Here is a 23,583-nt window from a genome sequence, read left to right as displayed (position 1 = left end):
ATCTTCCTAAGTAACCATCATCCTGTAAATATCTTTGAGGCCTACCTGTAGTGGCTGCAGGGCTGAAAAAGAAACCTGTCACTCTAGGCAAGCAAATGGGTGATTACAAAGCAGAGTAACAAATGCCTGTATTCTTGTCTCCAGACCTTTCCTTATACAATTCCCTCTGCTACATCTACTCACCTTCTATACCTCTGTGAAGCTGACCCCAAGGCCAAACGAATGTTTCTTTTACTCTGCTCTCAGGGCGTTTTCTACATGTTACTTAACAACACAGTATCACACCAGGATGGTTGGTTCTCCACTCTCCTCCCCCACTAGACCGCCAGCTCTCAACTGTGGTACATTTTATTCAGCTCATCTCCAGGCATCAAAAGGAGCACAGGGCTGAGCACTCAGTAAATACATAATGAACCAATCAATGCAAGAGTGAACGTGCAACCCAGTCTTGCAGATTTGCAAAGTGCTTCTTGAAGCTGATTTTGCTCTCCATGCCGGGGCTGCTCCCTTGAGCTACGCGGTGGAGGTCAGGAGCTTCGGGGGTGGCCCTTGGAGACGAAACGAAGGAGGAGAACCTGAGATGGAGCCCCAAAGCGCTCAGGCTGTCCACATCCAGCGAGCTGCAAAGAACCAGCCTAGGCGCTGCAACTTAACCTTCCGGAAGCAGCTCCGCCCGCCGCTCCCCGCCCCTCCGGACGATGGGCGTGGCCCCTCATGAATAATAAACGACCGCGGGTCGGGGGGGGGGGGGCCGGGCCCGCCCCCTCGGGCGGGAAGGGGGAAGCGCCGAGGCTGCCTGACTGGAATGAGGGTAGCTGCGGCGACTGCGGCGGCGGGAGCGGGGCAGGCCATGGCGGTGTGGACGCGGGCCACCAAAGCGGGGCTTGTGGAGCTGCTCCTAAGGGAGCGCTGGGTTCGGGTGGTGGCCGAGCTCAGCGGAGAGAGCCTAAGCCTCACCGGCGACGCAGCGGCGGCTGAGTCCGAGCCCTCTCTAGGGCCGGCGGCGGCCGCCTTCAACGGCCTCCCGAACGGCGGTGGCGCCGGCGACTCGCTGCCTGGGAGTCCCAGCCGCGGCCTGGGTCCCCCGAGCCCGCCCGCGCCGCCGCGGGGCCCGGCGGGCGAGGCGGGCGCGTCGCCGCCCGTGCGCCGGGTGCGGGTAGTGAAGCAGGAGGCGGGCGGCCTGGGCATCAGCATCAAGGGCGGCCGCGAGAACCGGATGCCCATCCTCATCTCCAAGATCTTCCCGGGGCTGGCGGCCGACCAGAGCCGAGCGTTGCGGCTGGGCGACGCCATCCTGTCGGTGAACGGCACCGACCTGCGCCAGGCCACCCACGACCAGGCCGTGCAGGCGCTGAAGCGCGCGGGCAAGGAGGTGCTGCTGGAGGGTGAGCGGGGCCGACGGGCGGCGGGCGGGCGGCCGGGCGGGCGGCGCTGGGCCGGCCGGCGCTCACTTTGTTTCTTCTATCCTGCCCTTTACGGAGCGGGTCCGGTCCCTCCCCCTCCGCGTCCTCGGCTCCTTGCGCTAGTGGCCCGGCTCCTCCTTGACTCTGCTTGCTAGGGCTTTGAGTATGGAAAAACTGATGGTCCTTGCAGGAGAAGTTGGCTTTCAGTCCCTAAGGAAGACTCGGTTGAGATTTAGTAAAAAGCAGCCGCGCTTGAAGCCCCGCCTCTGCACGATAAGCTGACACTAAGAACTAGGGGGAAACTGAAGGGCTCGAGTCCTGGAGGTCTCGGTTTGCCTCCCGAGAAGTGCCCGGTTGGCGCTTTCTTCATTCACATCTGGCTTCCTCGGGCGAGAGGGTCTGTTAAAATAAATAAATAAATCACCCACACCCATGCCAGTGGTATGCTTGGGCAAACCACCAAAACTACTGGTTAATTTATGGGAATTTAACCCATCATTGGCTCTCAACAATAACCAAAAGAGATCATAGCACTTCATTGAAGACGGAAAGCTGAAACAGCAAGTTCGTGTGGCTAATGAGCCTTGTTTAACAGTGGAGGCTCACGTGTTTGAACATTTACTGCCAACTAGAGTTTTGCCCCTTTTGCACGAGACCGGTGCCAGCTTCCTACCATTCACAGGCATGCTGCTTCAAGGCTTTAAATGAAGCCTGAAATGTTAAATCTCAAGATAGGTTTGAATAGCCACTACTTTTACTTTAAGTGTATAGTGATCCATAACCTGGATCCTTCGTGATGATTTATGGCAGGCCAAATTAAATCTCATTTCTTTGAAGGACCCATGCATATTGGAGGTGGTGGAGTATTGTAAATGTGATCTGAAAAGCCAGTTGGCTTACTTCAGAAATTGGTGAGCAATTGGCTTTCTTTCACTGGTGATTCAGTCATTCAAGAAGCATTTATTACTGGCTATGTAGATGAGGATATAACAGATAATGTTTCTGTATTTGGTCTCTAGTTGGGGACATGATGGAAAAATGCAAAACAACTTACAAGTTACTGATTATGTAATGCAAACTATATATAAATGCCAAGGAAATGCAAAGTTAGGAAGCAGTGGAAATCAGGATTCGTCAGGGAGGCCTTTTTCAAGGAGCTGAATCTTGAGCCAGGTCTCCAAGGAAGTAATGGACATAGACGGGCAGAGATGAGTCAGGAGGGTATTCCTGGCAGAGGAAGAACAGAAGGGACTTGGGGAATGGGAGGCCAGTCACAAACTGAGAGGTCAGAAGTCCAGCTTGGCAAAGTGATTTTCACTTTTTTTTTTTTTTTTCCAAATCTGCTTGTAAATATTTGGGAAAATGTTAGTTTGTATGTGCTCCAAGTGTGAAATTTCCGTGTCCCATCTTTATAATATTCTATTTACAAGTATTATTTATATCTCACTATAGGTGGGACCAGACACTTCTCAGAAATTAGTGTTAATAAATGGAGTAAAATTGTAGACTGTGGCTTGGGTAGTGGGTATATTAAAAAAAAAATTGTAACCGGGATGCCTGGGTGGCTCAGTTGGTTAAGCGGTCAAGTCTTGATTTCAGCTCGGGTCATGCATGATCTCATGGTTGGTGAGTTTGAGCCCCATATCGGGCTCCATGCTGACAATGTGGAGCCTGCTTTGGATTCTGTCTCTGCCCCTCCTGTGCTCTCTGTTTCTCAAAATGAGTAAAAGGAACTTAAAAAAATTATTTTAAAAATTGTAACCTTAAATATGTACCTTGAAATTGGTCTCGATGTGCATTTGGTTATAAATTCTTAGAGCCAGAATTTTTTTTAATGTTTATTTTAGTTTTGAGGGGGGGAGGGGCAGAAAGAGAGGAAGACACAGAATACAAACCAGGCTCCAGGGTCTGAGCTGTCAGCAGAGAGCCGGACTCGGGGCTGGAACCCACAAACCATGAGATCGTGACCTGAGCCAAAGTCAGCGCTCAACTGAGTCAGCCAGGAGCCCCAGAGCCAGAATATTGAAGTAGTACTGTTTATGTAGTACTCGGTGGTAACGGACAGATATTTCATCTCTTTACACCACATATTTTTATTTTTTATTTTATTTTGTAGACAGAAAGCACGAGCTGGGGAGGGTCAGAGAGAGAGGGAGACAGGAAGCAAAAGTGGACCTCACACTGACAGCAGAAGGCCGGCCGAAGCAGGGCTCAAACTCAGGAGCAGTGAGGTCGTGACCTGAGCTGAAGTCAGAGGCTTAGCCGACTGAGCCACCCAGGTGCCCCTACACCATATATTTTTTTAAAAACACAGCTTTTGTTTAGGTATATTTTGAACCTGGTATTCATACCAGTTAAATGAAAATCATCTAGTAAATGTTTCCCAGTATTCATTAGTCTAAAATAGGCCACATGTGTTTTTAGAAGGAGGATTTACAAACAGCAGCATAATAACATATTTATTGAGTGCCTTTTTACCTAACACACAGGTTCTACTTTATTTTCCTAATTTGTAAAAGACAAGTAGTTTTTGGAAAAAAAAAAAAAAAAAGGGCAAGTAGTTTTTGTCCTTATATGTGTGTGGAAGTATGCAATTGCACTTTCAAGACAAAGAGATATAAAAATAAAATTATTTAGAATATGCAAAATCACTGAAAACAGTCATTTAATTGAAGCAAACATTATTTAAAATCGAGAGCTATTGTTCCATCCAGGTAGGCCACTTCTAAAAGATAGATTTTATGCTTAGCCCTTCCAAGTTTTGGAACCGTAGCGTTCCTCCATTAGATGTCTCAAAACTTGAAAAGCTGTCTTAAGCAGCACGGTGATACTCTTTTGTGGTGTGGGCAGGGAATCTTAGGCATGCCCTTGCCACCCCCTGGTAAAGGAAAGCAGTAGTCTCTGGTTGCCTGTGGTTAGGGAACTGAGCTAAAGGGCTCCTTATTATCCCATGGATTTGTCAGGATTATTCATTCATACATCAAACATTACTCAACTCTGCCATGTGTCAGAGGCGCTTGAAGTTCCCTGATTCCTGCCCTCAGGAAGTTTGGAGTTGACATAAGAAAGAGAGGGGAGAAATAACCGCAGCAAAGGGCTAAAGTGATGTTATAATAGAACTCTGGAGAGGACACAAAGGAAGGAGAGATGTATAGAAGACCTTAATGGGGATCAGAGGTTGAGGATGCCTGGAAAAAGGTTGATGGTGAAGCTAAAGTTTCCCCTAAGAGAAAGCTGCCACCAGAAAATACACACAAATGAGAAACATTAGGAAGTTATTCTGCCCGGTGAGGGTAAATACAAGTGAGGACTTTGTGGTCAGACAGACGTGGGTCTGTTTCTGAGTAGTGGTTTGTAACCCCTAGGCAAGTTACTCAACCTTGCTAAGCCTTGGTTTCCTCATGTGAAAAACCAGGATGATAATACCTCCTTCAAAGGGTTGTTATTCATTTGATAGTTTTTGTGCTGGATGCTTTTTTGGGGACTGGGAATATGGCAGTAATCTACAATAACAAAAACAAAACTCTGAATGAGGAAGGTAGGACTGGGTCATGAAGGTATGCTCTGAATTAACATGAGCACTCTCAGAGTAGCCAGGATAACAAGTTAAAATCCAAGGTTCCATTTTACTTGAAAAGAAAAACATGGTAAGAAAAAGAATTACTTTAGGCGAACAGGTTAAGAAATGAGTTTGCGGGGCACCTGTGTGGCTCGGTTGGTTAAGCGTCCAGCTTCGGCTCAGGCCATGATCTCATGGTTCATGGGTTCGAGCCCCGTGTCGGGCTCTATGCTGGCAGCTCGGAGCCTGGAGCCTGCTTCGGATTCTGTGTCTCCCTCTCCCTCTCTGTCCTTCCCCTGCTTGCTTTCTGTCTCTCTCTCAAAAATAAATAGACATTAAAAAAAAAAAAAAGAACGAAAGAAAGAAATGAGTTTGCATTTCTTAGAAGCAAAGATTCTTGTTTTCCTATTTTCCTAACATCTCTTGTATAGGCCAACATTTTTATTTTTAAATTTGCATTTAGGGGCACCTAGGTGGCTCAGTCGGTTAAGTGTCCAGCTCTTGATTTCAGCTCAGGTCATGATATCATGGCTCTTGAATTTGTGCCCCGCACTGAGCTCCGCCCTGGGCTCTGCGCTGGCAGCGCGGAGACCGATTGAGATTCTTTATCTTTTCTGCCTCTCTCTCCGTCCTTCCTCTGCTCATCTTTTCTCCCTCTCTCTCTATCCCTCCTCTGCTCATGTGTTCTCTCTCTTAAAGTAAATAAATAAACTTAAAAAATTTTGCATTTAGTTTCCTCTTCCTCTGATTTTTTCTTCTTCACATTTACCATTCAGAACATTACCCTTGATTTTTTTCTAATTTTTTTGTTTTCTTTTTCTTTTTTATTTTATTTATTGTTATTGTATATATTTATTTATCGTAGAATCTTACCCTTGATTTTAAATTTTTTTTATTGTTTTATTTTTGAGACAGCATGAGTGGGGAAGGGGCAGGGAGAGGGGAGACATAGAATCCTTAGAAGGCTCCAAGCTCTGAGCTGTCAGCACAGAGTTCGACGCGGGGCTCAAACCCACAAACCGTGAGATCATGACCTGAGCTGAAGTTGGACACTTAACCAACAGAACCGCCCAGGCACCCCCATACCTTACCCTTGATTTTAGCCAAAAGGTCAAGAAGTGATTTTATCACTCAGAACCTTAAAATTTGCTACTCACTGTGTACTTGCAGTTTTAGCTAGTGACTGTTAGCATTGATACTAAGATATGCCATGCAGAGTTATTCAGATTTTAAGCATAAAGAGGTGACTACTCACCTGTCAGATATTAGATGTTGAATTTAGTGTATCCTGAGTGCTAAAAATAGGGTCTAAGTAGCTTCTAGCATTTATATTTTTTAGGGCTATGAAATAAACTAAGTGAACATAAATTAGACTATACATTGGAAAATGTTCCAGAAGAGGTTAGGGAAGACAGTTTTAAAGTGTTCAACTTAAGGTTTGATATTTTAAGGATGCCTAGATAGCTCACTTGGTTAAGAATGTGACTTTTGATTTCAGTTCAGGTCATGATCTCAGGATTTGTGAGTTTGAGCCCCACCTAAGTCTCTGTGCTGACAGCACAGAGCCTGCTTAGGATTCTCTCTCTCCCTCTCTCTGCCCCTTCCCTGCTGGCATACACACACTCTCCTGCACTCAAAATAAATAAACATTAAAAAAAAGTTTGATAATTTGAGAAATGATCAGTACTTTTGAAGCAATTCTCGTTGGAATATTGTTGGAAAGTCATTTATTGCCTAAATGTAATTCTAAGTTTTGTTATCAAATCTACTGAAAAGAAAATGGTTAAGTGTATAGAGGAAGTGGACTGGCATGAAACGTATCTTGAAAATTGAAAATAATTTTTGTATCCAGAATGGCTTGAGATTTTCAGTGTTCTATATAATATGGTTCTTTGTGTGTGTTAGGGGACATGTAACATATTGCTGACATTACTAGGCTGCTAAGTTAAAGAAGCTAGTTTGGATTCCTATACTGCCAGTTTCTTCAGTGTATGTTGGACAAGTTGGGAGTCTTCTAAGGAAAACATTCTACATTTTCTTTGAGATTTTGTGTGTGTAGTCATTAATTTATCTCTACAAGAACATCTAAATTGTCAGGAAGTTTGTGTTTCTGTGTTCCTTTCTTTTTGTTTAACTAGCCTCATCATGTTTCACTTGAATGATTAGACATGTTTATATGAGAAACTATGTTTTTGTAACCAGTTTACTTCTCATAGAGTCTCGTGCTAAAATATGTCCCCCAAATTATTATCAAAATATGAGAATTTTATTGATTCTAACATAGAGTGGTTATGAAAATTCTAAGAACATTTTTAGAAACCAAAACCAGGCTTTAATTTAGATCTTAACTGATAACTCAGTAACTTTAATATATTACCTGCTGTGTAATTCTTCCGGGATAAAGGTTGCTTTACTTTGTGATCAAATGTGTGTCTTTGTACATAAGGAATGAGGTACAGCCTGTGGCTGTGGAAGTGTCCAGCTGTTCTGAGCTGACTGACTATTCAAGGATCCTGGTTAGGTTTACATCCTATCCTAATTGAACAACAAATAATGCCACTTGCTTGCATTTTCCCCTAAATAATATAACAGTGCCTTACGTTTTTATTAACATTTTTAAATTATCTATGCACTTTTATCTGTATTTTCTCATTTGACCTTTACACAGTCCTTGGAAGTGATGGGCATTTTATCTTTGTTCTACAAATGATTACGCTAAAGTTCATTAAAGTTAAGTGAGTTACTAAAGGTCTCAGAATTTCCCTTGATTTTTAGAGGAAAAATTTTAATGTTCTTTGGGCAAAAGGAAAAATCTTACCAGGATTTTTTAAAGTTGTAAAGTCTCATCTTCTGGATGAGGAATTAATGACCAGAGAAGTTAAACGACACGTTTGAGGTCAACCAGCTAATTAGTGGTGGAACTTGGACTAAAACCCAGGTCATTGCTTTCTGCCTTGTTCTGTGCTACGTACAGCCAGTCACTCAGGTCTCTTAGGATCTCCTGAACATTATCATGTTGCAATGTGTTGTGAGAGGTCAGCGTGCAAAATAAGTTGAAGGTAGTCCCTGGTGTCTAAGAGCTGACACTGAAACTGGAAAGAGAAAACTGCCACACAGAAATTGATCAAATGGGTAGTACTCCCTCTTCAAGAGTTCCCTGAGGGGAATGATCAGTTATAGGGTGGAAGAGCAGAGTGTGCTGTCATGGGGAAAGGACCATTTGATCTGAGGCTTGAGGGACAGGTTGCTTCCCTGTAGATGGAAGTCCTTCCAAATTGAGGGGATAACCTGAGCAAAAGCCAAAATGAACTTGACACGTGATAGGAAGTGAGGAGAATAGGATTGAACTTGGAAGAAAATAAAGCTGGGAAGATAAATTGGAGCCAGATTATGCAAGGCCTTGAAAGCCAGCCAGAGGAACTTGGACCTTTTTCATTCTGTCAGTCAACATTTATTAAGTACCTACTGCAAACAAGGTGTTGTGGTAGATGCCGGGAATTAAAAATTGGGAGTAATCCCCACCCTTTAGGCTAGGAAGGAAATAGTTATAATAGGTTTGTGATAAGTGCTTTAAAAGAGGTGAGAATTTGGTGCCCTAGAGGAGAGAAAGAAGTGCAAAGGAGACAGCGTGTCAAAGGTTGGAAAGTGATAAGTAGCTGGTGTGTTGGGAGAAGTAAAGCGTGGTAAGTAAGGTACGGAAAGTGTGTACTTGGGAAGATGGGCGGAGGCCAGAGATCATCAAGTGCCTTGTGTGCAGTGCAAGCAATGGTCTCTCAGTGGGGCTTATATTTGCTTTTCAACCCGAAAAAAGAATTTGAGCTTTATTAATATTTAATGTATTGGTGACACTTGTTCTCTTAGTCTTACAAGACAGGGCCATTACACATTTGGTACACAAGGTGAAATCTCAAGGGAAGAGTGGAAGCTTCACAAAGCAAAGGGATTGCTAGTGGCGACCTTACTAATTTGTCTGCTCTTGTTTTATTTGTTTGTTTGTTTGTTTGTTTGTTTAGTCTGCTATTATACCGCGACTTACTGCAGTTTTCTTGAGCATGATTGAATGTATATATTGCATGTGCTTTTAACTAAATTAGTCTTCACAAAATAAATGCCTTAAGATTTGCACAAAGAAACCATGGATTGAAGGCAATTATAACACTATAAACAATAACAAAAAGGCAAAGCCAACATTTCTCCTAATAGGAGCTCTTTGTCACATCTCAAGGTAACCGTATTGTCAAGAAGTCAGCCTAAAAAATGAAATTGCCAAGAAGACTTATTTGAAATGTGGATTAATACATTGTCATTATTAATGAACTTGACCCTAAGAGTATATTCTAGTTTGAATAATGTAGTAACAATGATAGTATGACATCATCAGAAATATGTTAGTGTTTTTATTTCATCTTCATCTCATTCTTTCTTGATTTCTGTATTTTATGGATGTTTAATAATATGCATGTATTAGACAATATTCACAGATTGAGAGTGTAGGCTCACGCTTTTCCTAATGGTGTGTGCTGTCAGAAGTTTTAGGCCTAGGAGCCACCAGGTTAATTTAAAGGGCTTTAAATGAGGTAGTGATGGGGTGCCTTGGTAGCCCAGTCATTTAAGTGTCCGACTCTTGATTTCAGCTCAGGCCATGATGTCACGTTCATGTGTTTGAGCCCCACATCAGGCTCTGTATTGACAGTGTGGAGCCTGCTTGGAGTCTCTCTCTCTGCCCCTCCCCATTCATGTTTTTTTCCTCTCTTTCTCTCAAAATAAATAAACATTAAATAGAAAATACTAAAAATAAGTGAGGGAGTGATGTCTTAGGAAGTTCAGAGGGGCAGATGGAGTGTAGGCGCTCAAGACATGAGGTAAGGGAAAGCAGTTAGGAAGCTGTTGTGACACCATAAGGATATTGAGACTGAAAAATATTGAGATAGAAACAGCAGGTCTAAATGATCGGTTTGGGGACCGAGGGAAAAAGGGAAGTGGAGGAAACTCCTAGATTTCTGGCTTAGGAAACCAGATAACAAAATTGACAGGGGAGGAACTCTGTTTTGGGTGAAGATAAGTTTGGTTTTGGACGTGTTGAATTTGAGTTACCTGTGTGACATTCTGGCACAAAAGTCCAATAGCAGGTCTGGAGTGTGGTCTATAGTGAAGAGAAATGTGAGAACTGAATGAAGACTTAGGAGATGTTAGGGTAAGGTGGTAATTGATGCCATGAGGATAGATATAATCATCAAGAGAGGATGCAAATAAAAAAGGGAGGTAGAACCAGGATGGAACCCTGCAGAACCCCTACATTTGAAGCAAGGAGTGGGAGGAGAAGAATCTGGAAAGAAATGGTCCAGGAGGTAGGGAGAGAGCCAGGAGAAAATGGTGCTGTGGAAGTCAGTGAGGCAAGAATCTGAAAAGGAGGATGTGATCAGCATCAGAAGCCAAGAAAGTAAAGAACAAAAATGAAATCTGTTGGATTTGGTAATTAGAGAACCGGATCATTAAAGTTCTCATAAGAGCAATTTCAGCAGAATGACAGGAGCAGAAGGCAGTGAATAGACTATGCTTTTTAAAAGTTCTCAGAAAAATCAAAGAAGCAAAGATGGTAACTAGAGTTGAATGAAGTGTCCAAAGAACGTTTTAGTTTTGTAGTTGGTTGTTCTTTATTTTGTTTCACATGGGAAATAATTGGGACATATTTGTAGAGCAAGGAAACAAGGCCAACAGGCAAGGGAAGAGGCTGAAGAGATAGAAGGGGTGGGGAACTGATGCAATCCATTTTTGAGCCAGGAAGTGACATGATGGGAACAGAATTTTGGGTTGGCAGCAGTGGATGATCTGGATCCAATGCAAAGAGGAAAGACAAAAGGTAGGGAAAACTACAGCTGTTAGAGTAAAAAGCAACCCAAAGCAGAGATGATAATCATTGAATGGGGTAGTGGTGGTAGCAGGGAATAGATACAAAGATGCAATTCAGGAAACATATTAAAGCAGATGATTTTTGCCAGGGGTCAGCAGAATCCGCCGGGGACCAGAAAGCCTCCTTCTCACTGCCTGTGCTCCCAAAGATTTGACACGTGTGGAGAATCTCTGGCAGTGCGCTTCTGTTGCTAGCCAGGCATTTGATCCATCAGAGACGTTGGGTGGAAAATTGAGAGCCACTGTTTTCAAGGATGAAATGATGGGCTGCGGGTACAGATTGGATATCATCAATTAGCCCTGAGATTTCTCTCCGGGGATAATAGGAAAATGGTTGTTGACAGTGGGAAAAAATGGAATACTTTGGGAGGGTGTTAAGCTTATACCATTTAGCTTTGTGATAAAGCACTTAGGTGATATAACTGCTGGCTCTGGGCACTGAGAAGAAAAATTTTAGTTTTATAAACAGTACTTTACATCTGGTCACACAGCATGAGAGCATATTCTTCCTTTAAAGGTTTCCCCCATAGATTAGAGAAAGGAGCTTTTAGCTTCAGAGAAATGATTGTATGTTCTGGTACACTTAATGTTTTGTGTCTGGAGAAATAGAGTTGATTTAGTCACTTTATGTGAGTGCCATTCTAAGGAAGCTACGCTGATTTCTTCATACAATTTGTGTTTGATTTCATTTTAAAAACAAATCTCATGAAATGATGTTGTATAGGAACAAAGTGCCAGTGATTATGGTGTCAGTAGATTGGCTTTTTGGAAAGAGTAAAATAGTTACTAAACTCCAACTTGGTTTTTGTTTCTGTAATCTGGCTCGCTAGAAGTTGCTAGAATGCTTTGACATATAACTACAGTTAAGAATAATCTGTCATGTATATAAAATGTTATACTTCACACTCAGAAAATGGGAAGCTTTGATTTGAAAGGGATTCAGAAAAGTCATAGACTGGGGCACCTGGGTGTCTCAGTTAGTTAAGTGTCTGAATCTTGATTTAGGCTCGGGTCACGATTTCATAGTTTGTGAGATCAAGCCCCACAGGGGCCATCATTGCAGAGTGTGTTTGGGATTCTCTCTCTCCCTGTTTCTCTGCCCCTCCCCTGCTCATGCATGCTCTCTTTCTTTCTCTCACTCTCTCATTTAAAATTTTTTAAGTGTTTATTTTTGCGAGACAGAGCATGAGTGGGAGATGGGGAGAGAGAAGGAGACACAGAATCTGAAGCAGGTTCAGGCTCTAAGCTGTCAGCACAGAGCCCAACACGGGGCTCTGTGTTTTGGAACACAAGATCACAACCTGAGCTGAAGTTGGACACTCAATCAACTGAGCCACCCAGGTGCCCTCTTATTTAAAAAAAAAAAATCATAAACTTCTTTATTAGTAGTAAAAGGAGTTGATCAACAAAAAAATTTCTGAAAGAAAGTATATATGCCTTATTTAATGTGCTTTTGGTTTTAAAGCACAGAAGGCTATTTAAACTAGTTTAAGTAAAATGGTGGTGGTATAGATACAGACAAGTCTCAGGACTCCAGAAAAAACTAAGCAGCCCTGCGTCAGTGATGTCAAGAACCAAGGCATTGCTGAGGACCACTGCTCCATCACTCCCTCTCACATTTCCTCATCTCAGAGCTTATGCTTCTCTCTGAGAATATCTTTTGCAAAAGCTTTGTTCTAGTCTTTTTATGGTCTCATTTTTTTACATTTAACTCTAATCTACGTAGAATTTATTTTGGCATATGGTCTGCCATAGAGGTTTAACTTTATTTTTCCAAACAGTTAACTGATTATCTTAGCATTATTTGTCAAATAATGCTCTTGCATGAGTTGTCTAATAGATTGATGGGGCTGCCTGGAGTGCCATGTAGGGAAAGATTCCAAAGCCATACCTGGGTCCAGCAGGAAAGCATGCTCTGCTTAATTAGTGATGTCTGCAATGAGTGTGCCGCACGGGTGAGGTATAGTACACATGCTGTGTATCTGTCACCGTAGGCATGACCTGGCCTTTCCTCATTGATTTGAAATGGACCCTTTTATATAATTAATTTGTTGTATTCTGCAGTCTGATTCTGGATTTTGTATTATATTCTATTTGAGTGTTTTGTAACATACTAAACTATAACATACTAAACCTTTTAACATTTAATATCTGATCATTCAAGTGAGCTATACCAGTCAAGAAAATTTTGAAAAATAACAGTAAACAATTGCAGGGTGGGATGAGAGTATACTTAATTCTCTGGGTAAATTTTAGAATGATTTTATCATTAAAAAATCCTTTAGGATTTTGATTAAAATTGTATTAAATTCATAAATTCATTTGAAGAAAACTAATGTCTTTGTAACACCTATTTCCCAATCATTCTGCCAGGAGTACTGGACCTCACTCATCCATGTTCCAGTCATGTGCAAGGAGTTCTGATTGGCCAGGCCCAGATCATGTACTCACCTTGGAGTCAGGGAATAGGGTAATTCCCCTGGTTCTATGTGGACTGAAAGTGGGGTGTCTCCAAGGATAGTCAACATGGTGTTACTAGAAGAAAGGAAAATGGATACCAGGCAGACATAAACAACAGTGATCTACTATGATGTTCTAAAAACATCAGAAGATGGTCTTAATTACTCTGTTAGTTGAGGGATTTAGAAACTTTATAGACAGATATAAAAGGAACACAAGAAGAATACACTTGGGTACAGATGAGCTAGTTGGAAATTTTCAAAAACTTTTGACACTCTGAAGTGACTAATAAATCATTCCCAGCATTTATTTGAGTTTTTGAACATTACTTTTGTATGAATTTCAAACAACTTCACAAGTATGCATCATGACTGCATTATAACAGGGACAACAAAAATGTATAGCTAGAGCTTAGGGGCAGGCCTTGAAGGTAGAGGTAGGTTGGGATAGAGAAAAATCTTTGTCTATCGAAATAGATGCATACAGTTTTTAGTAAGAAGTATTTTTGTTGCAGAAATCCACACCAAACTGAGCAGAAGTGGAACGTATTGCCTCACATAGTTCTTAAGACTGGGGGCGGATCTAGGTTTAGGTCCAGAGGGATCCAAAGGCTCAGATTATCTTGGCTGCAACATCTCCTGCTGTGGAGTCTGATTCTGCCTAGTCAGCTAAAATGGCATTGGCAGTCTAGGAATATATCACCCTAACTTAATAACCCCTGTTAAAAAAGAAACATTTTTCTTCTGGCACCTGCATTTCAGTCTCTGGCAAGGACTCTGATTAGCTCTGCTTTGTCCACCTCTTCAAACTAGCACTATTTCTAAGGTGATGGAGACTGTGATCTAGACCTGGGTCATGTGCCCAACGCTGTTATATCGAGATTGGCATCCTCGCCATACTGAAATGTGGAATGGGGTGGTTTCTAGGCAAACTTGCTTCTCCTATTACAGTGCAGATGTTGAAGCTATAGAGTTAAAAAACATTTTTTTTTTTAAGGTATCTGTATGCCCAGCGCAGGGCTCGAATTTATGACCCCTTAGATCAAGAGTCATATGCTGTACTGACTGAGCCAGCCAGGTGCCTCAAAATATTTTATAACTAAATTGTAAATTAAAAATTAAAACAATGGAAATAATAATGATGTTATTGAGAGCTCACTCTGCTAAGCTCTTTTAATTTTTTTTAAGTTTATTTATTTATTTTTTAGACAGATATGGGGCTCGAATTCATGAACCATGAGATCGTGACCTGAGCCGAAATCAGATGCTCAACCAACTGAGCCACCCAGGCACCCCGTAGCCAAACTTTTTTGGTGCTCTTCCATTTTTGGTATATTACTATGTTAGTTTACTGTTGTTGTTGTTGTTGTTGTTTTAAGTGTTTATTTATTCTTGAGACAGAGACAGCGTGTGAACAGGGGAGGGGCAGAGAGAGAGAGGGAGACACAGAATCTGAAACAGCCTCCAGGCGCTGAGCTGTCAGCATGAGCCTGACACGGGGCTCAAACCCACGAACTGTGAGATCATGACCTGAGCTGAAGTCGGACACTTAACCGACTGAGCCACCCAGGCGCCCCTATGTTAGTTTACTTTTGAAAAACATCTCTAAACCATATTTACTTTTACAAATAAATATTTGCCCAAATGAAATACAATCTGTTTCACTGAACACTAAGCGTCTTGGATTTACCTCCTTATTCTGCTGTAATTGGTGGACAGTAGAAGTATTTAAATTGTTAGCTGTTTTCATTGCAATAAGGGCTATCTATATTTTTAAAGACCCTAGTAAACAGGACTATATTTTAGGTGCTAAGGATAAATGTTTGCCATTAGTCTCTTCAAAGATTATTAATTACATTGTAGAATAAAACTGCATTTGTTTTTCAATGAACATAAAGTAAAAGTAATTGAAAAAAATTAAGCTGGCTCTGGGCAAATATAAATTCTGCCAAAAAATAAGACAAAGACTAAAGTGATATTTCTGAAAGTCACCGCTTACCACAGATGTTCTAATATTGATCTGCTTTGTCTACTAGAGTTGATTTTTGTACTTGTTAATTTCATTTCTGGATATGGAGTAATAATATTACAAGATTAGTCTATGGCATTGATATTGGTAAATAAAGAAATAAAATAATTTTAAATGCTGCCGAGATGTTTTTTAGTAGCCAGGTCTGGCAGATTTATAAATATATTCATATATATTTGTATATATATTTTCATATGTATATTTTGACAAGAAAAATGTTTTCCCTCTGCTTCTCTCTAGGGAGATTGTGGTTGCGAGAAGGATCTGGTCCACTCTTGTTATTCTTCAGCCAACCAGTTTCCTCCCGCTCTTATCTTTTTGTTTTGGGGTTTTTTTCTTATATTTTCTTCTATTTCTTTTGTGCTTGGGTCTCAAAAGAAGTCTTTGGGATCTTTAAGATATCTCCAGTCCTTGGGACGTGATCGTTACAGAAACTACCTGAGTCTTCTGACACCAAAAATACTTCTAAACCCAAGCACAAGAGGACAAGATACTTGGGAGAAAAATAAAGCAAAGCATTTCTGATAGCCATTAGCATTCTATGTAACCTTGGAAAAAATAATTTCAGTATTACAGGCATTATATTTCTTATCTATTAAAAATAGGATGCCTTCTAGTTCTCATATTTTATCACTCTAAATATAAGATAGAGAATGAAGAGTTGTTGTTAAAATAAGCTGATTGTAGGGGGCGCCTGGGTGGCTCAGTTGGTTGAGCGTCTGACTTTGGCTCAGGTCATGATCTCGCAGTTCGTGGGTTCGAGTCCCACAGCAGGCTCTGTGCTGACAGCTTGGAGCCTGGAGCCTGCTTCAGATTCTGTGTCTCCCTCTCTCTCTCTCCCCCTCCCCCACTTGTGCTCTGTCTCTCAAGAATAAATAAATGTAAAAAGAATTTTTTTTAAATAAACTGATTGTGTACAAATACATCATGGATTGTCAGAGAGTTAAAATATAATCAAATTATTCTTAACACTAAAAATACCCTAAATACAATTTAATCTCTTTTTGATCATTCAGATGGAGCCTCAGGATTTGTAATACCTTATTGTGAACTTTATTGTTGTGATAGAGATAAACACAAGTGTCAGATAAGAGATTTTATGTTGTAGATCTGCAGATAAATCAGCCTTTGCTTTTCCATCTTTCATTGTAACTAATCTCCTTTGGACCAACACAGGCAGCATTTATAAAGCTGTCTTCTTCAAGCAGAAAAGAATCACTTAGGAAGAAGGAATATTGAGTGATCTAGATTGCAATTAATTTTGCCACTGATTATTGTGTAACTTGAGATTTCTTCATTGTTCTTTAGTGAATGAGGGCAAGACTCTCTTAATGAATTTTGGCAAAGAAAGACCAAACTCTAGGACTTAGATGCCAAATAATTCCTTTCTCTTTGCCCTGTTTAGTGTGAAAAATCAAGAGAAAGGGGGAAATTATTTGCAATAAATATTACATTTGTGTTGGCCTTTGTTGTCAAGCAAATCTACTCATAATGATTTAGATGTTTGGAATATTTTGATTAGGTAAGGAATCAACATCTTTTGAAAAAGTTTTATGTATTCTCTATTAGCATTAGCACACTGGCATGAAATTATTTTTATGCCAGGCATTCTCCTGTAGACTGTGTCCTTGGCACCTAGCAAAACATCACTCATATCACTGTTACCATGTATGTTTGCTAAATGAAAGAAGGATGGAATATACAGAGCATCAGATCTCAAATATAAAAAGGTTATTTAAAATACAGGTCCCTAAACATGCTCTTTCAGTGAAGTTTATTTTTTAGGTCTCTGGAGTTGAAATAAAAGAAAAATAATGAACTTGTTATACACCAAATTCAGGATATGATTACTACTAGGGCATGAGAAGATGAATGGAGTCAAAGAGAGGTTCATGGGGCTTTTTGTGAGGAAATAAACCTGAACAAATATGACAGAATGTTTAAGATTGATCAAGTTGAGTTATATGAATGTTCATGATATTGACACTACATTTTTTTAGCATATTTTTTTCAATTTTTTTAATTCTTTATTTATTTTTGAGAGAGAGACAGAGCATGTGCAGGGGAGGGGCAGAGAGAGAGGGAGACACAGAAGCAGAAGCAGGCTCCAGGCTCTGAGCTGTCAGCACAGAGCCCAACGCAGGGCTCGAACTCACGAACCGTGAGATCATGACCTGAGCCGAAGTCAGATGCCTAACCGACTGAGCCACCCAGGCGCCCCTTTAGCATATTTTAAATATTTCACAGTCTTGAAAATTCAGATGAAATTAAAAAGCTGTCAGATTTTTCTTTGTGCTGGACTATTTAAGTATCACTTGGATTAATTCTGATTCCTTAACATTTTTGAAAATTGGAATATAATGAATACAATAATATGTTCTTAGGTGTTCAGCTCAATGAGTTGTGGCAATTATATATACCTGTGTAACCACAACAGAAGCTGTTGAACATTTCTATCACCCCCAGAAGGTTCTCTTTGCTCTTTCAAATCAATTTCTTTCCCTATCTTCAGCCCAGATAACTACTTTCTGATTTCTTTTACCAGTTTTGTTCTTGAAATTTATGTGGGAATGGAGCCATACAGTAGGCACTGTCTTGCATAAGGCTTCTTTCACTTGTCATCATGCTTTTGAGATTCATAGTTTTTATCTGTATCAATTTTTTTTTTTAGTAAGCTCTATGCCCAACGTGGGGCACGATCTTATGACCCCCAAGATCAAGAGTCATATGCCCTAGGGGTGTCTGGATGGCTTAGTTGGTTAAGCATCTCACTCTTGGTTTCAGCTCAGGTCATGATCTCATGGTTTGTGAAATTGAGGAAGTGAGGCTCTGCACTGCTTGGGATTCTTTCTCTCCCCCTCTCTCTGCTCCTCCCCTGCTCTCACTCTCTCTCAAAATAAATAAACGTGAAAAAAAAAAAAACATTAAAAGAAACTGCAGAACAATCCCCTAGAGTAAATGTACCATCTTACACTCCTAACAACAATGTATGAGAGTTCCAATTGCTTCATATCCTTGCTAACATCAGATGTTATTCATCTTACTATTTTAGCCCTTGTAATAGTTATGAAATGGTATTTTGTTGTGGTTTTTAATTTCCATTTCCCTGGTGAATAAAGAAAAAGCACCTTTCCACGTGTTTATTGACCATTCATGTATCTTTAAAAGTGTCTGTTCAAGTCTTTTAGATATATTTTTTACTCGGTTGTTTAGTTATTCTTATAGAACTCTGTATTCCAGGTACAAGTTGGTTGTCAGAAGAGTGTGTTGTGAATTTTTTTTCTAATCTGTAGCTTGTCTACTTGTTTCCATTAAGGATATTTAGCTGAGCTGCAATTTTTTCTTCACGGTTGGTGTTGTGTGTCCTGTCTAAGAAATCTTTGCTGACTTCAAGGTCACGAAGATATTCCGTGTTTTCTCCTAGAAGTTTTATGGTGGCATTTCAAGTTTAGACCTATGATCCATCCTGAAATAATTTTTTCATATTGACTGTTTTTCTTTGCTATCACTTTGTCCTCAACTGATTGACAAGGTTCTTTTACCCTAAAGATCTTCATTCTTTCTCTTTGTGGGATGATGGCAGAAGACTGCTGTGTAACTTTTAGCAAACACTTTGCTCTACACTGCTGACCTATTTATGTGTGTTTCCTCTTCAGCAACGTATCACTGAAATATCAGACAAATGGAGTCCTCTCTCTCTGTTTTATTATAATTACTCCCTATCACACTTGTAGGGTCTGGTTTTGAAGCGGAATATTCAGGAAAGCCATAGGAAAACAGCATCCTGGCCTAGAAGTTGCTACCTGGAATAATGAAGTATTATCTGTGAATGCATGATTATTTAAAAGATCTTGATGCCTCCTTTACCTTTTGTTTAAGCATCTTGTACAGTTGTAGCATTGTAATGGTATTAATGCCACAAAACTAGGAGGACTACTCATTAACGCGAATAAATGGGAGAGAATGCAGTGAGCCAAAAGTTGCAGTCTTGAACTTGTAAGACTGTCTCAAATGCAGGTCTGTACTTAAAATACCAGGCTAACTTATTTTTGCCAAGTTGATATGCTGAATGGGGAGGGGAGGATGTGGTGAAATAGGAAGGATTAAAAAGGCATGGACATAAAACCCTTTAATACTGCTTAGTAAGGTATTCATTATATCCATTTGAAGAAATCTAAAATTATTTATGGGAGAAATGTATTTTTAGGTTGGGGGCGGGGACTGTTAGTAAATCATTGGGTATTAACCAGTTTGGGAACAAAGTGCATCTGAAAGGAATGTTTAACCCTGTTAGATTGTGTTTTTGTGTTTATTGTCAACAGCAACACATCTCCTTCTCTGCCTCCCAGGAGACTCCCCTGAGAAGCTATTCCCAGATTTTCGGAAAAAAGTTTGAAAAGTTATTTTGGATTTCTTATTTAGGGGATAATAATCTTAAATTTGGTTAAAACATTCTCTTTCTTTTTTCCTTCTTGTGTTTTAAGTTTTATTTTTCATATTTAAGTTTGTACTGCACCCGGAATTTATTTTTGTATAAATTGGTTTTGTTTTGTTTTATGTTTGGTTAAAACGTTTTCTGTGAGCAATCAGCTCTTAATGATTCTTTAAGATGGATCAGTTTTGCTACTTATTTTCCTAGAATATTTCATCTCCATCAGGTTTCTTTTGTCCTGTTTCCGGGTGGAGCGTTGAATTGCCACAATCTGCTGCATTTACTCTGAGACAGAAGATGAATTTTAATATTTGCTTGAGCACAGTGTAATTAGAGAGGTAAAGCTGCTGCTACAAAACAACAACAAATAGTGAAGATTTAAATTATTTGTGAAATATCCACTATTGTGGACTGTTTCCTTATCCTTTCCACTAGTGAGAATGATAGAATTAGAAGTCTTGACCCTGGTAGAATTCTGCTTCTTACGTGTTTTTTAACTTACCAGCAGTTCACGCATGCCTTTTCCATGACATTGTCTCTGCAGCATCTCCTCAGCAGTAGGAGTAAGCTGAACAGCTGTCATGAACCAGTCGAGGCACAGCCTGAGAGCCATAATTAAGGCAAGAGCTAGAGAATCAGTGGCTTATTATGACCCAGTAAGGTGACGAGAACAGGCCAGGGCTGCCTCTCTTCCAGGGAAAGAGAAAGTACTGTTGAGCAGAATATACCCAAGTGAATTTGTGCTGATGATTGTGTTATATTATAGAAATAGCATTGGCTTTGGAGCCAAGGAGACCTAGTGTTCTGCATGATGTCAGGAAAATAACTTTAAGCCTCAGTTTCTTTCTCAGTCAAATGATTGTGAAGGTTATGTCAAGTTTTTTTTATATAACCTAGCACATGATAGGTGTTCAAAAAATGTTAACCTCACTTCCTTTCTGTACTTCATATCTGGATGGAAAATTGTTTCAGGATCTCATTCTGCCGAGAAACTGGTGCTGGCTAGTTTAGGAGGTCACTGAAGCAGTAGAAGGTGATAGGATCCCCATTCATCTCCTTTGTATACAACCTATGTTTAGGTCATTTGCTCCTATAATTTCAGCTATTACCTGAGTATCTGTGATGTTTAGTTACATCTTTTTGTTACCAGCCTTTCTGTGATCCCTTACAGGCATATCAAATTTAACCTTGAGCGAGGCACACTTTTTTGCAGCTTCATATTATACGATCAAGGGGCTACAGCCTCTGGCCCTGTCTCCTCTGTTCTCTTTGGCTAGGAGGCTTTTTCATTGTTTTTGTCCTTGCCAATTTTCACTCAAGGCTAATGAAGAAAGCAGGAGTAACTCCTCACATCTTCCCAGTTAGAAGGCATTATTTTGAACAAACAAAAGTTCGTACCTTTTTTTTTTTTTTTTTTTTTTTTTTTTTTATTATTAAAATTTTTTTTTTTTTTCAAAGTTTATTCATTTTTGGGACAGACAGAGACAGAGCATGAACAGGGGAGGGGCAGAGAGAGAGGGAGACACAGAATCGGAAACAGGCTCCAGGCTCTGAGCCATCAGCCCAGAGCCTGACGCGGGGCTCGAACTCACGGACCGCAAGATCGTGACCTGGCTGAAGTCGGACGCTTAACCGACTGCGCCACCCAGGCGCCCCAAAAGTTCGTACCTTTAAAGAGCTTATGGGGTACCTGGGGGCTCAGTCAGTTGAGTGTCCAACTCTTGATTTCAGCTCAGGTCATAATCTCAGGGTCATGGGTTCAAGCCCTACGTTGGGCTCTGGACTGAGCCTGGAGTCCGCTTAAGATTTTCTCTGTCTCTCTCCCCTGCTTGCACTTTCTGTCTCTCTGAATTAAAGATAGATAGATAGATAGATAGATAGATAGATAGATAGATAGAGCTTATAACAAATATAATATGATGGTTGCTATTCATACTAAATGCAGGTCGTGAATTTTATGCACTATTTTTTAAAATAATTTTACTTTTAAAAATAATGTTCATCTTTGGATTTTTGCTGTTTCTTTTCCATTTAAAGCAGCTTCCTTAAGTCCTTTCCTTCCCTTTTTGGGGGAAGTTGGTTGGGCATCCGACTTTGGCTAAGGTCATGATCTCACGGTTTGTGAGTTCAAGCCCTGTGTCAGACTCTGTGCTGAGCCTGCTTCAGATTCTGTGTCTCCTCCCCTCTCTGTCCATCCCATGCTTGTGCTCTGTCTCTGTCTCTCAATAATAAATAAATGTTAAAAAAAAGTTTTAAAGTTTTTACTTTTTTATTTGGAATAGTATTTTTTTAATGTTTTTGAGAGAGAGAGAGAGACAGAGCATGAGCAGGGGAGGGGCAAACAGAGAGGGAGACAGAATCTGAAGCAGGCTCCAGGCTCCTAGCTGTCAGCACAGAACCTGATGCTGGGATCAAACCCACAAAGCATGGGTTCATGACCTGAGCCGAAGGTGGGACACTTAACCAACTGAGCCACCCAAGCACCCCTTTAATTTATGTATTTTGAAAAAGAGAGAGAAAGCAGGGGAGGTGCAGAGAGAGGGAGAGAGAGAGAATCCCAAGCAGGCTCTGCAGTGTCAGCATGGAGTCCAGTGCGAGGCTCAAACTCACCAACCATGAGATGATCATGACTTGAGCCAAAATCAAGAGTCAGACACTTAAATGACTGAGCCACCCAGGCATCTCACATCAAGTCTTATATCATATATGGAATTTTATTGCTCCTAAGAAGAAAAACATGTTGAGACAGCAGTTTCTAAGAAGTGAGACTTTGCCACAATTCCTCCTTTTAGACCTACTACCTCAGGCCTTTCCTAACATAGATTTAAAATTCTTTCAGAAGCACAAATTCTTTACAGGACAGATGATTGATTAATTTTGGTTTGTGGAAAGAAAGGATCTTAAGTTAGTGCATTGCCCACAAACTAAATGAACTGACTGCTGATTTAAGCTTTGGGAAACTTAAAACATTTAAGAATATCCTGTTTTAAACCGAAGCCAGATATTTTCAGATGATATACCAGCATAAGGAAATCTACAGCATGGGCCCCTTCAATGATCCATCTCAGATGAATAGTCTGTGGCTTAAGCAAGTATTTTTCCACTCTCCAGTTTACCACATCTTTCTTGGCATCAAATTACCTTTCTGCTTAATTTAAATTGTTTAACTGTTGAGTTGAATTCAGTTATGGAAGTAGTAATGGAAATTATTCAGTGATGTTACCCCTGCATCATTCACATATGTTCAGTTTTTATGTACTGATAATCTTGTTTTGTTTCCCTGAAGTTGTATTTTAAATTGGCTGTGTACAGAGTGGCACCCTTAGCAAAGGGGAATCCACATATGCATGACCCAGTTTACTCTCAAGGGAAGAAATATTCAATAATTTCTCTGTAATTGCCCTCAGTTCTATCCCAGGGAAGAGGTCGTTACTGGAATTCAAATTTCACAGATAATTCTTGTGATCCCTCATAAGGCAGGGAGAAAGACCAGCAGTTTTGTCTTCCTTCTTTCCTTCTCCCTCTCCCCATTGATCCTTGGGTGTGTGTTGTGGCATCTTGTTTGGTGTGTGTGACATAATGGCTTTTTCTTTTTTCTTTTTTTTTTTAAAGTTCTATTTTAATTCCAGTTAGTTAACATACGGTGTAATATTAGTTTCAGGTGTATAATATAGTAATTCAACAATTTCATACTTCACTCGGTGCTCACTACATCCCCAACACTTATTTAACCCATCTCCCCCCACCCCCCACCCCCCCTGCTCCTGATACCTCCCTTCTGTTAACCATCA

General features: G+C 40.6%; 1 protein-coding gene across 1 annotated transcript in view; it reads left to right on the top strand.

Moving 5' to 3' along the window:
- Positions 1–790: 790 nt before the first annotated feature.
- SNTB2 (syntrophin beta 2) overlaps positions 791–23,583 on the top strand; it is a 108,579-nt gene continuing 85,786 nt past the window's right edge. Inside the window, exon 1 of the mRNA XM_047835933.1 lies at positions 791–1,385. Coding sequence (XP_047691889.1) covers positions 806–1,385 — 580 coding nt within the window. The 5' untranslated portion in view covers positions 791–805. The remainder of the gene's footprint in view (positions 1,386–23,583) is intronic.

The sequence above is a fragment of the Prionailurus viverrinus genome, chromosome E2 (assembly GCF_022837055.1).
Source record: "Prionailurus viverrinus isolate Anna chromosome E2, UM_Priviv_1.0, whole genome shotgun sequence".
NCBI classification, from domain to species: Eukaryota; Metazoa; Chordata; class Mammalia; order Carnivora; family Felidae; genus Prionailurus; species Prionailurus viverrinus.
Note: the sequence above shows the minus strand (reverse complement) of the source record. Positions and strands in the feature narration are given on the sequence as shown.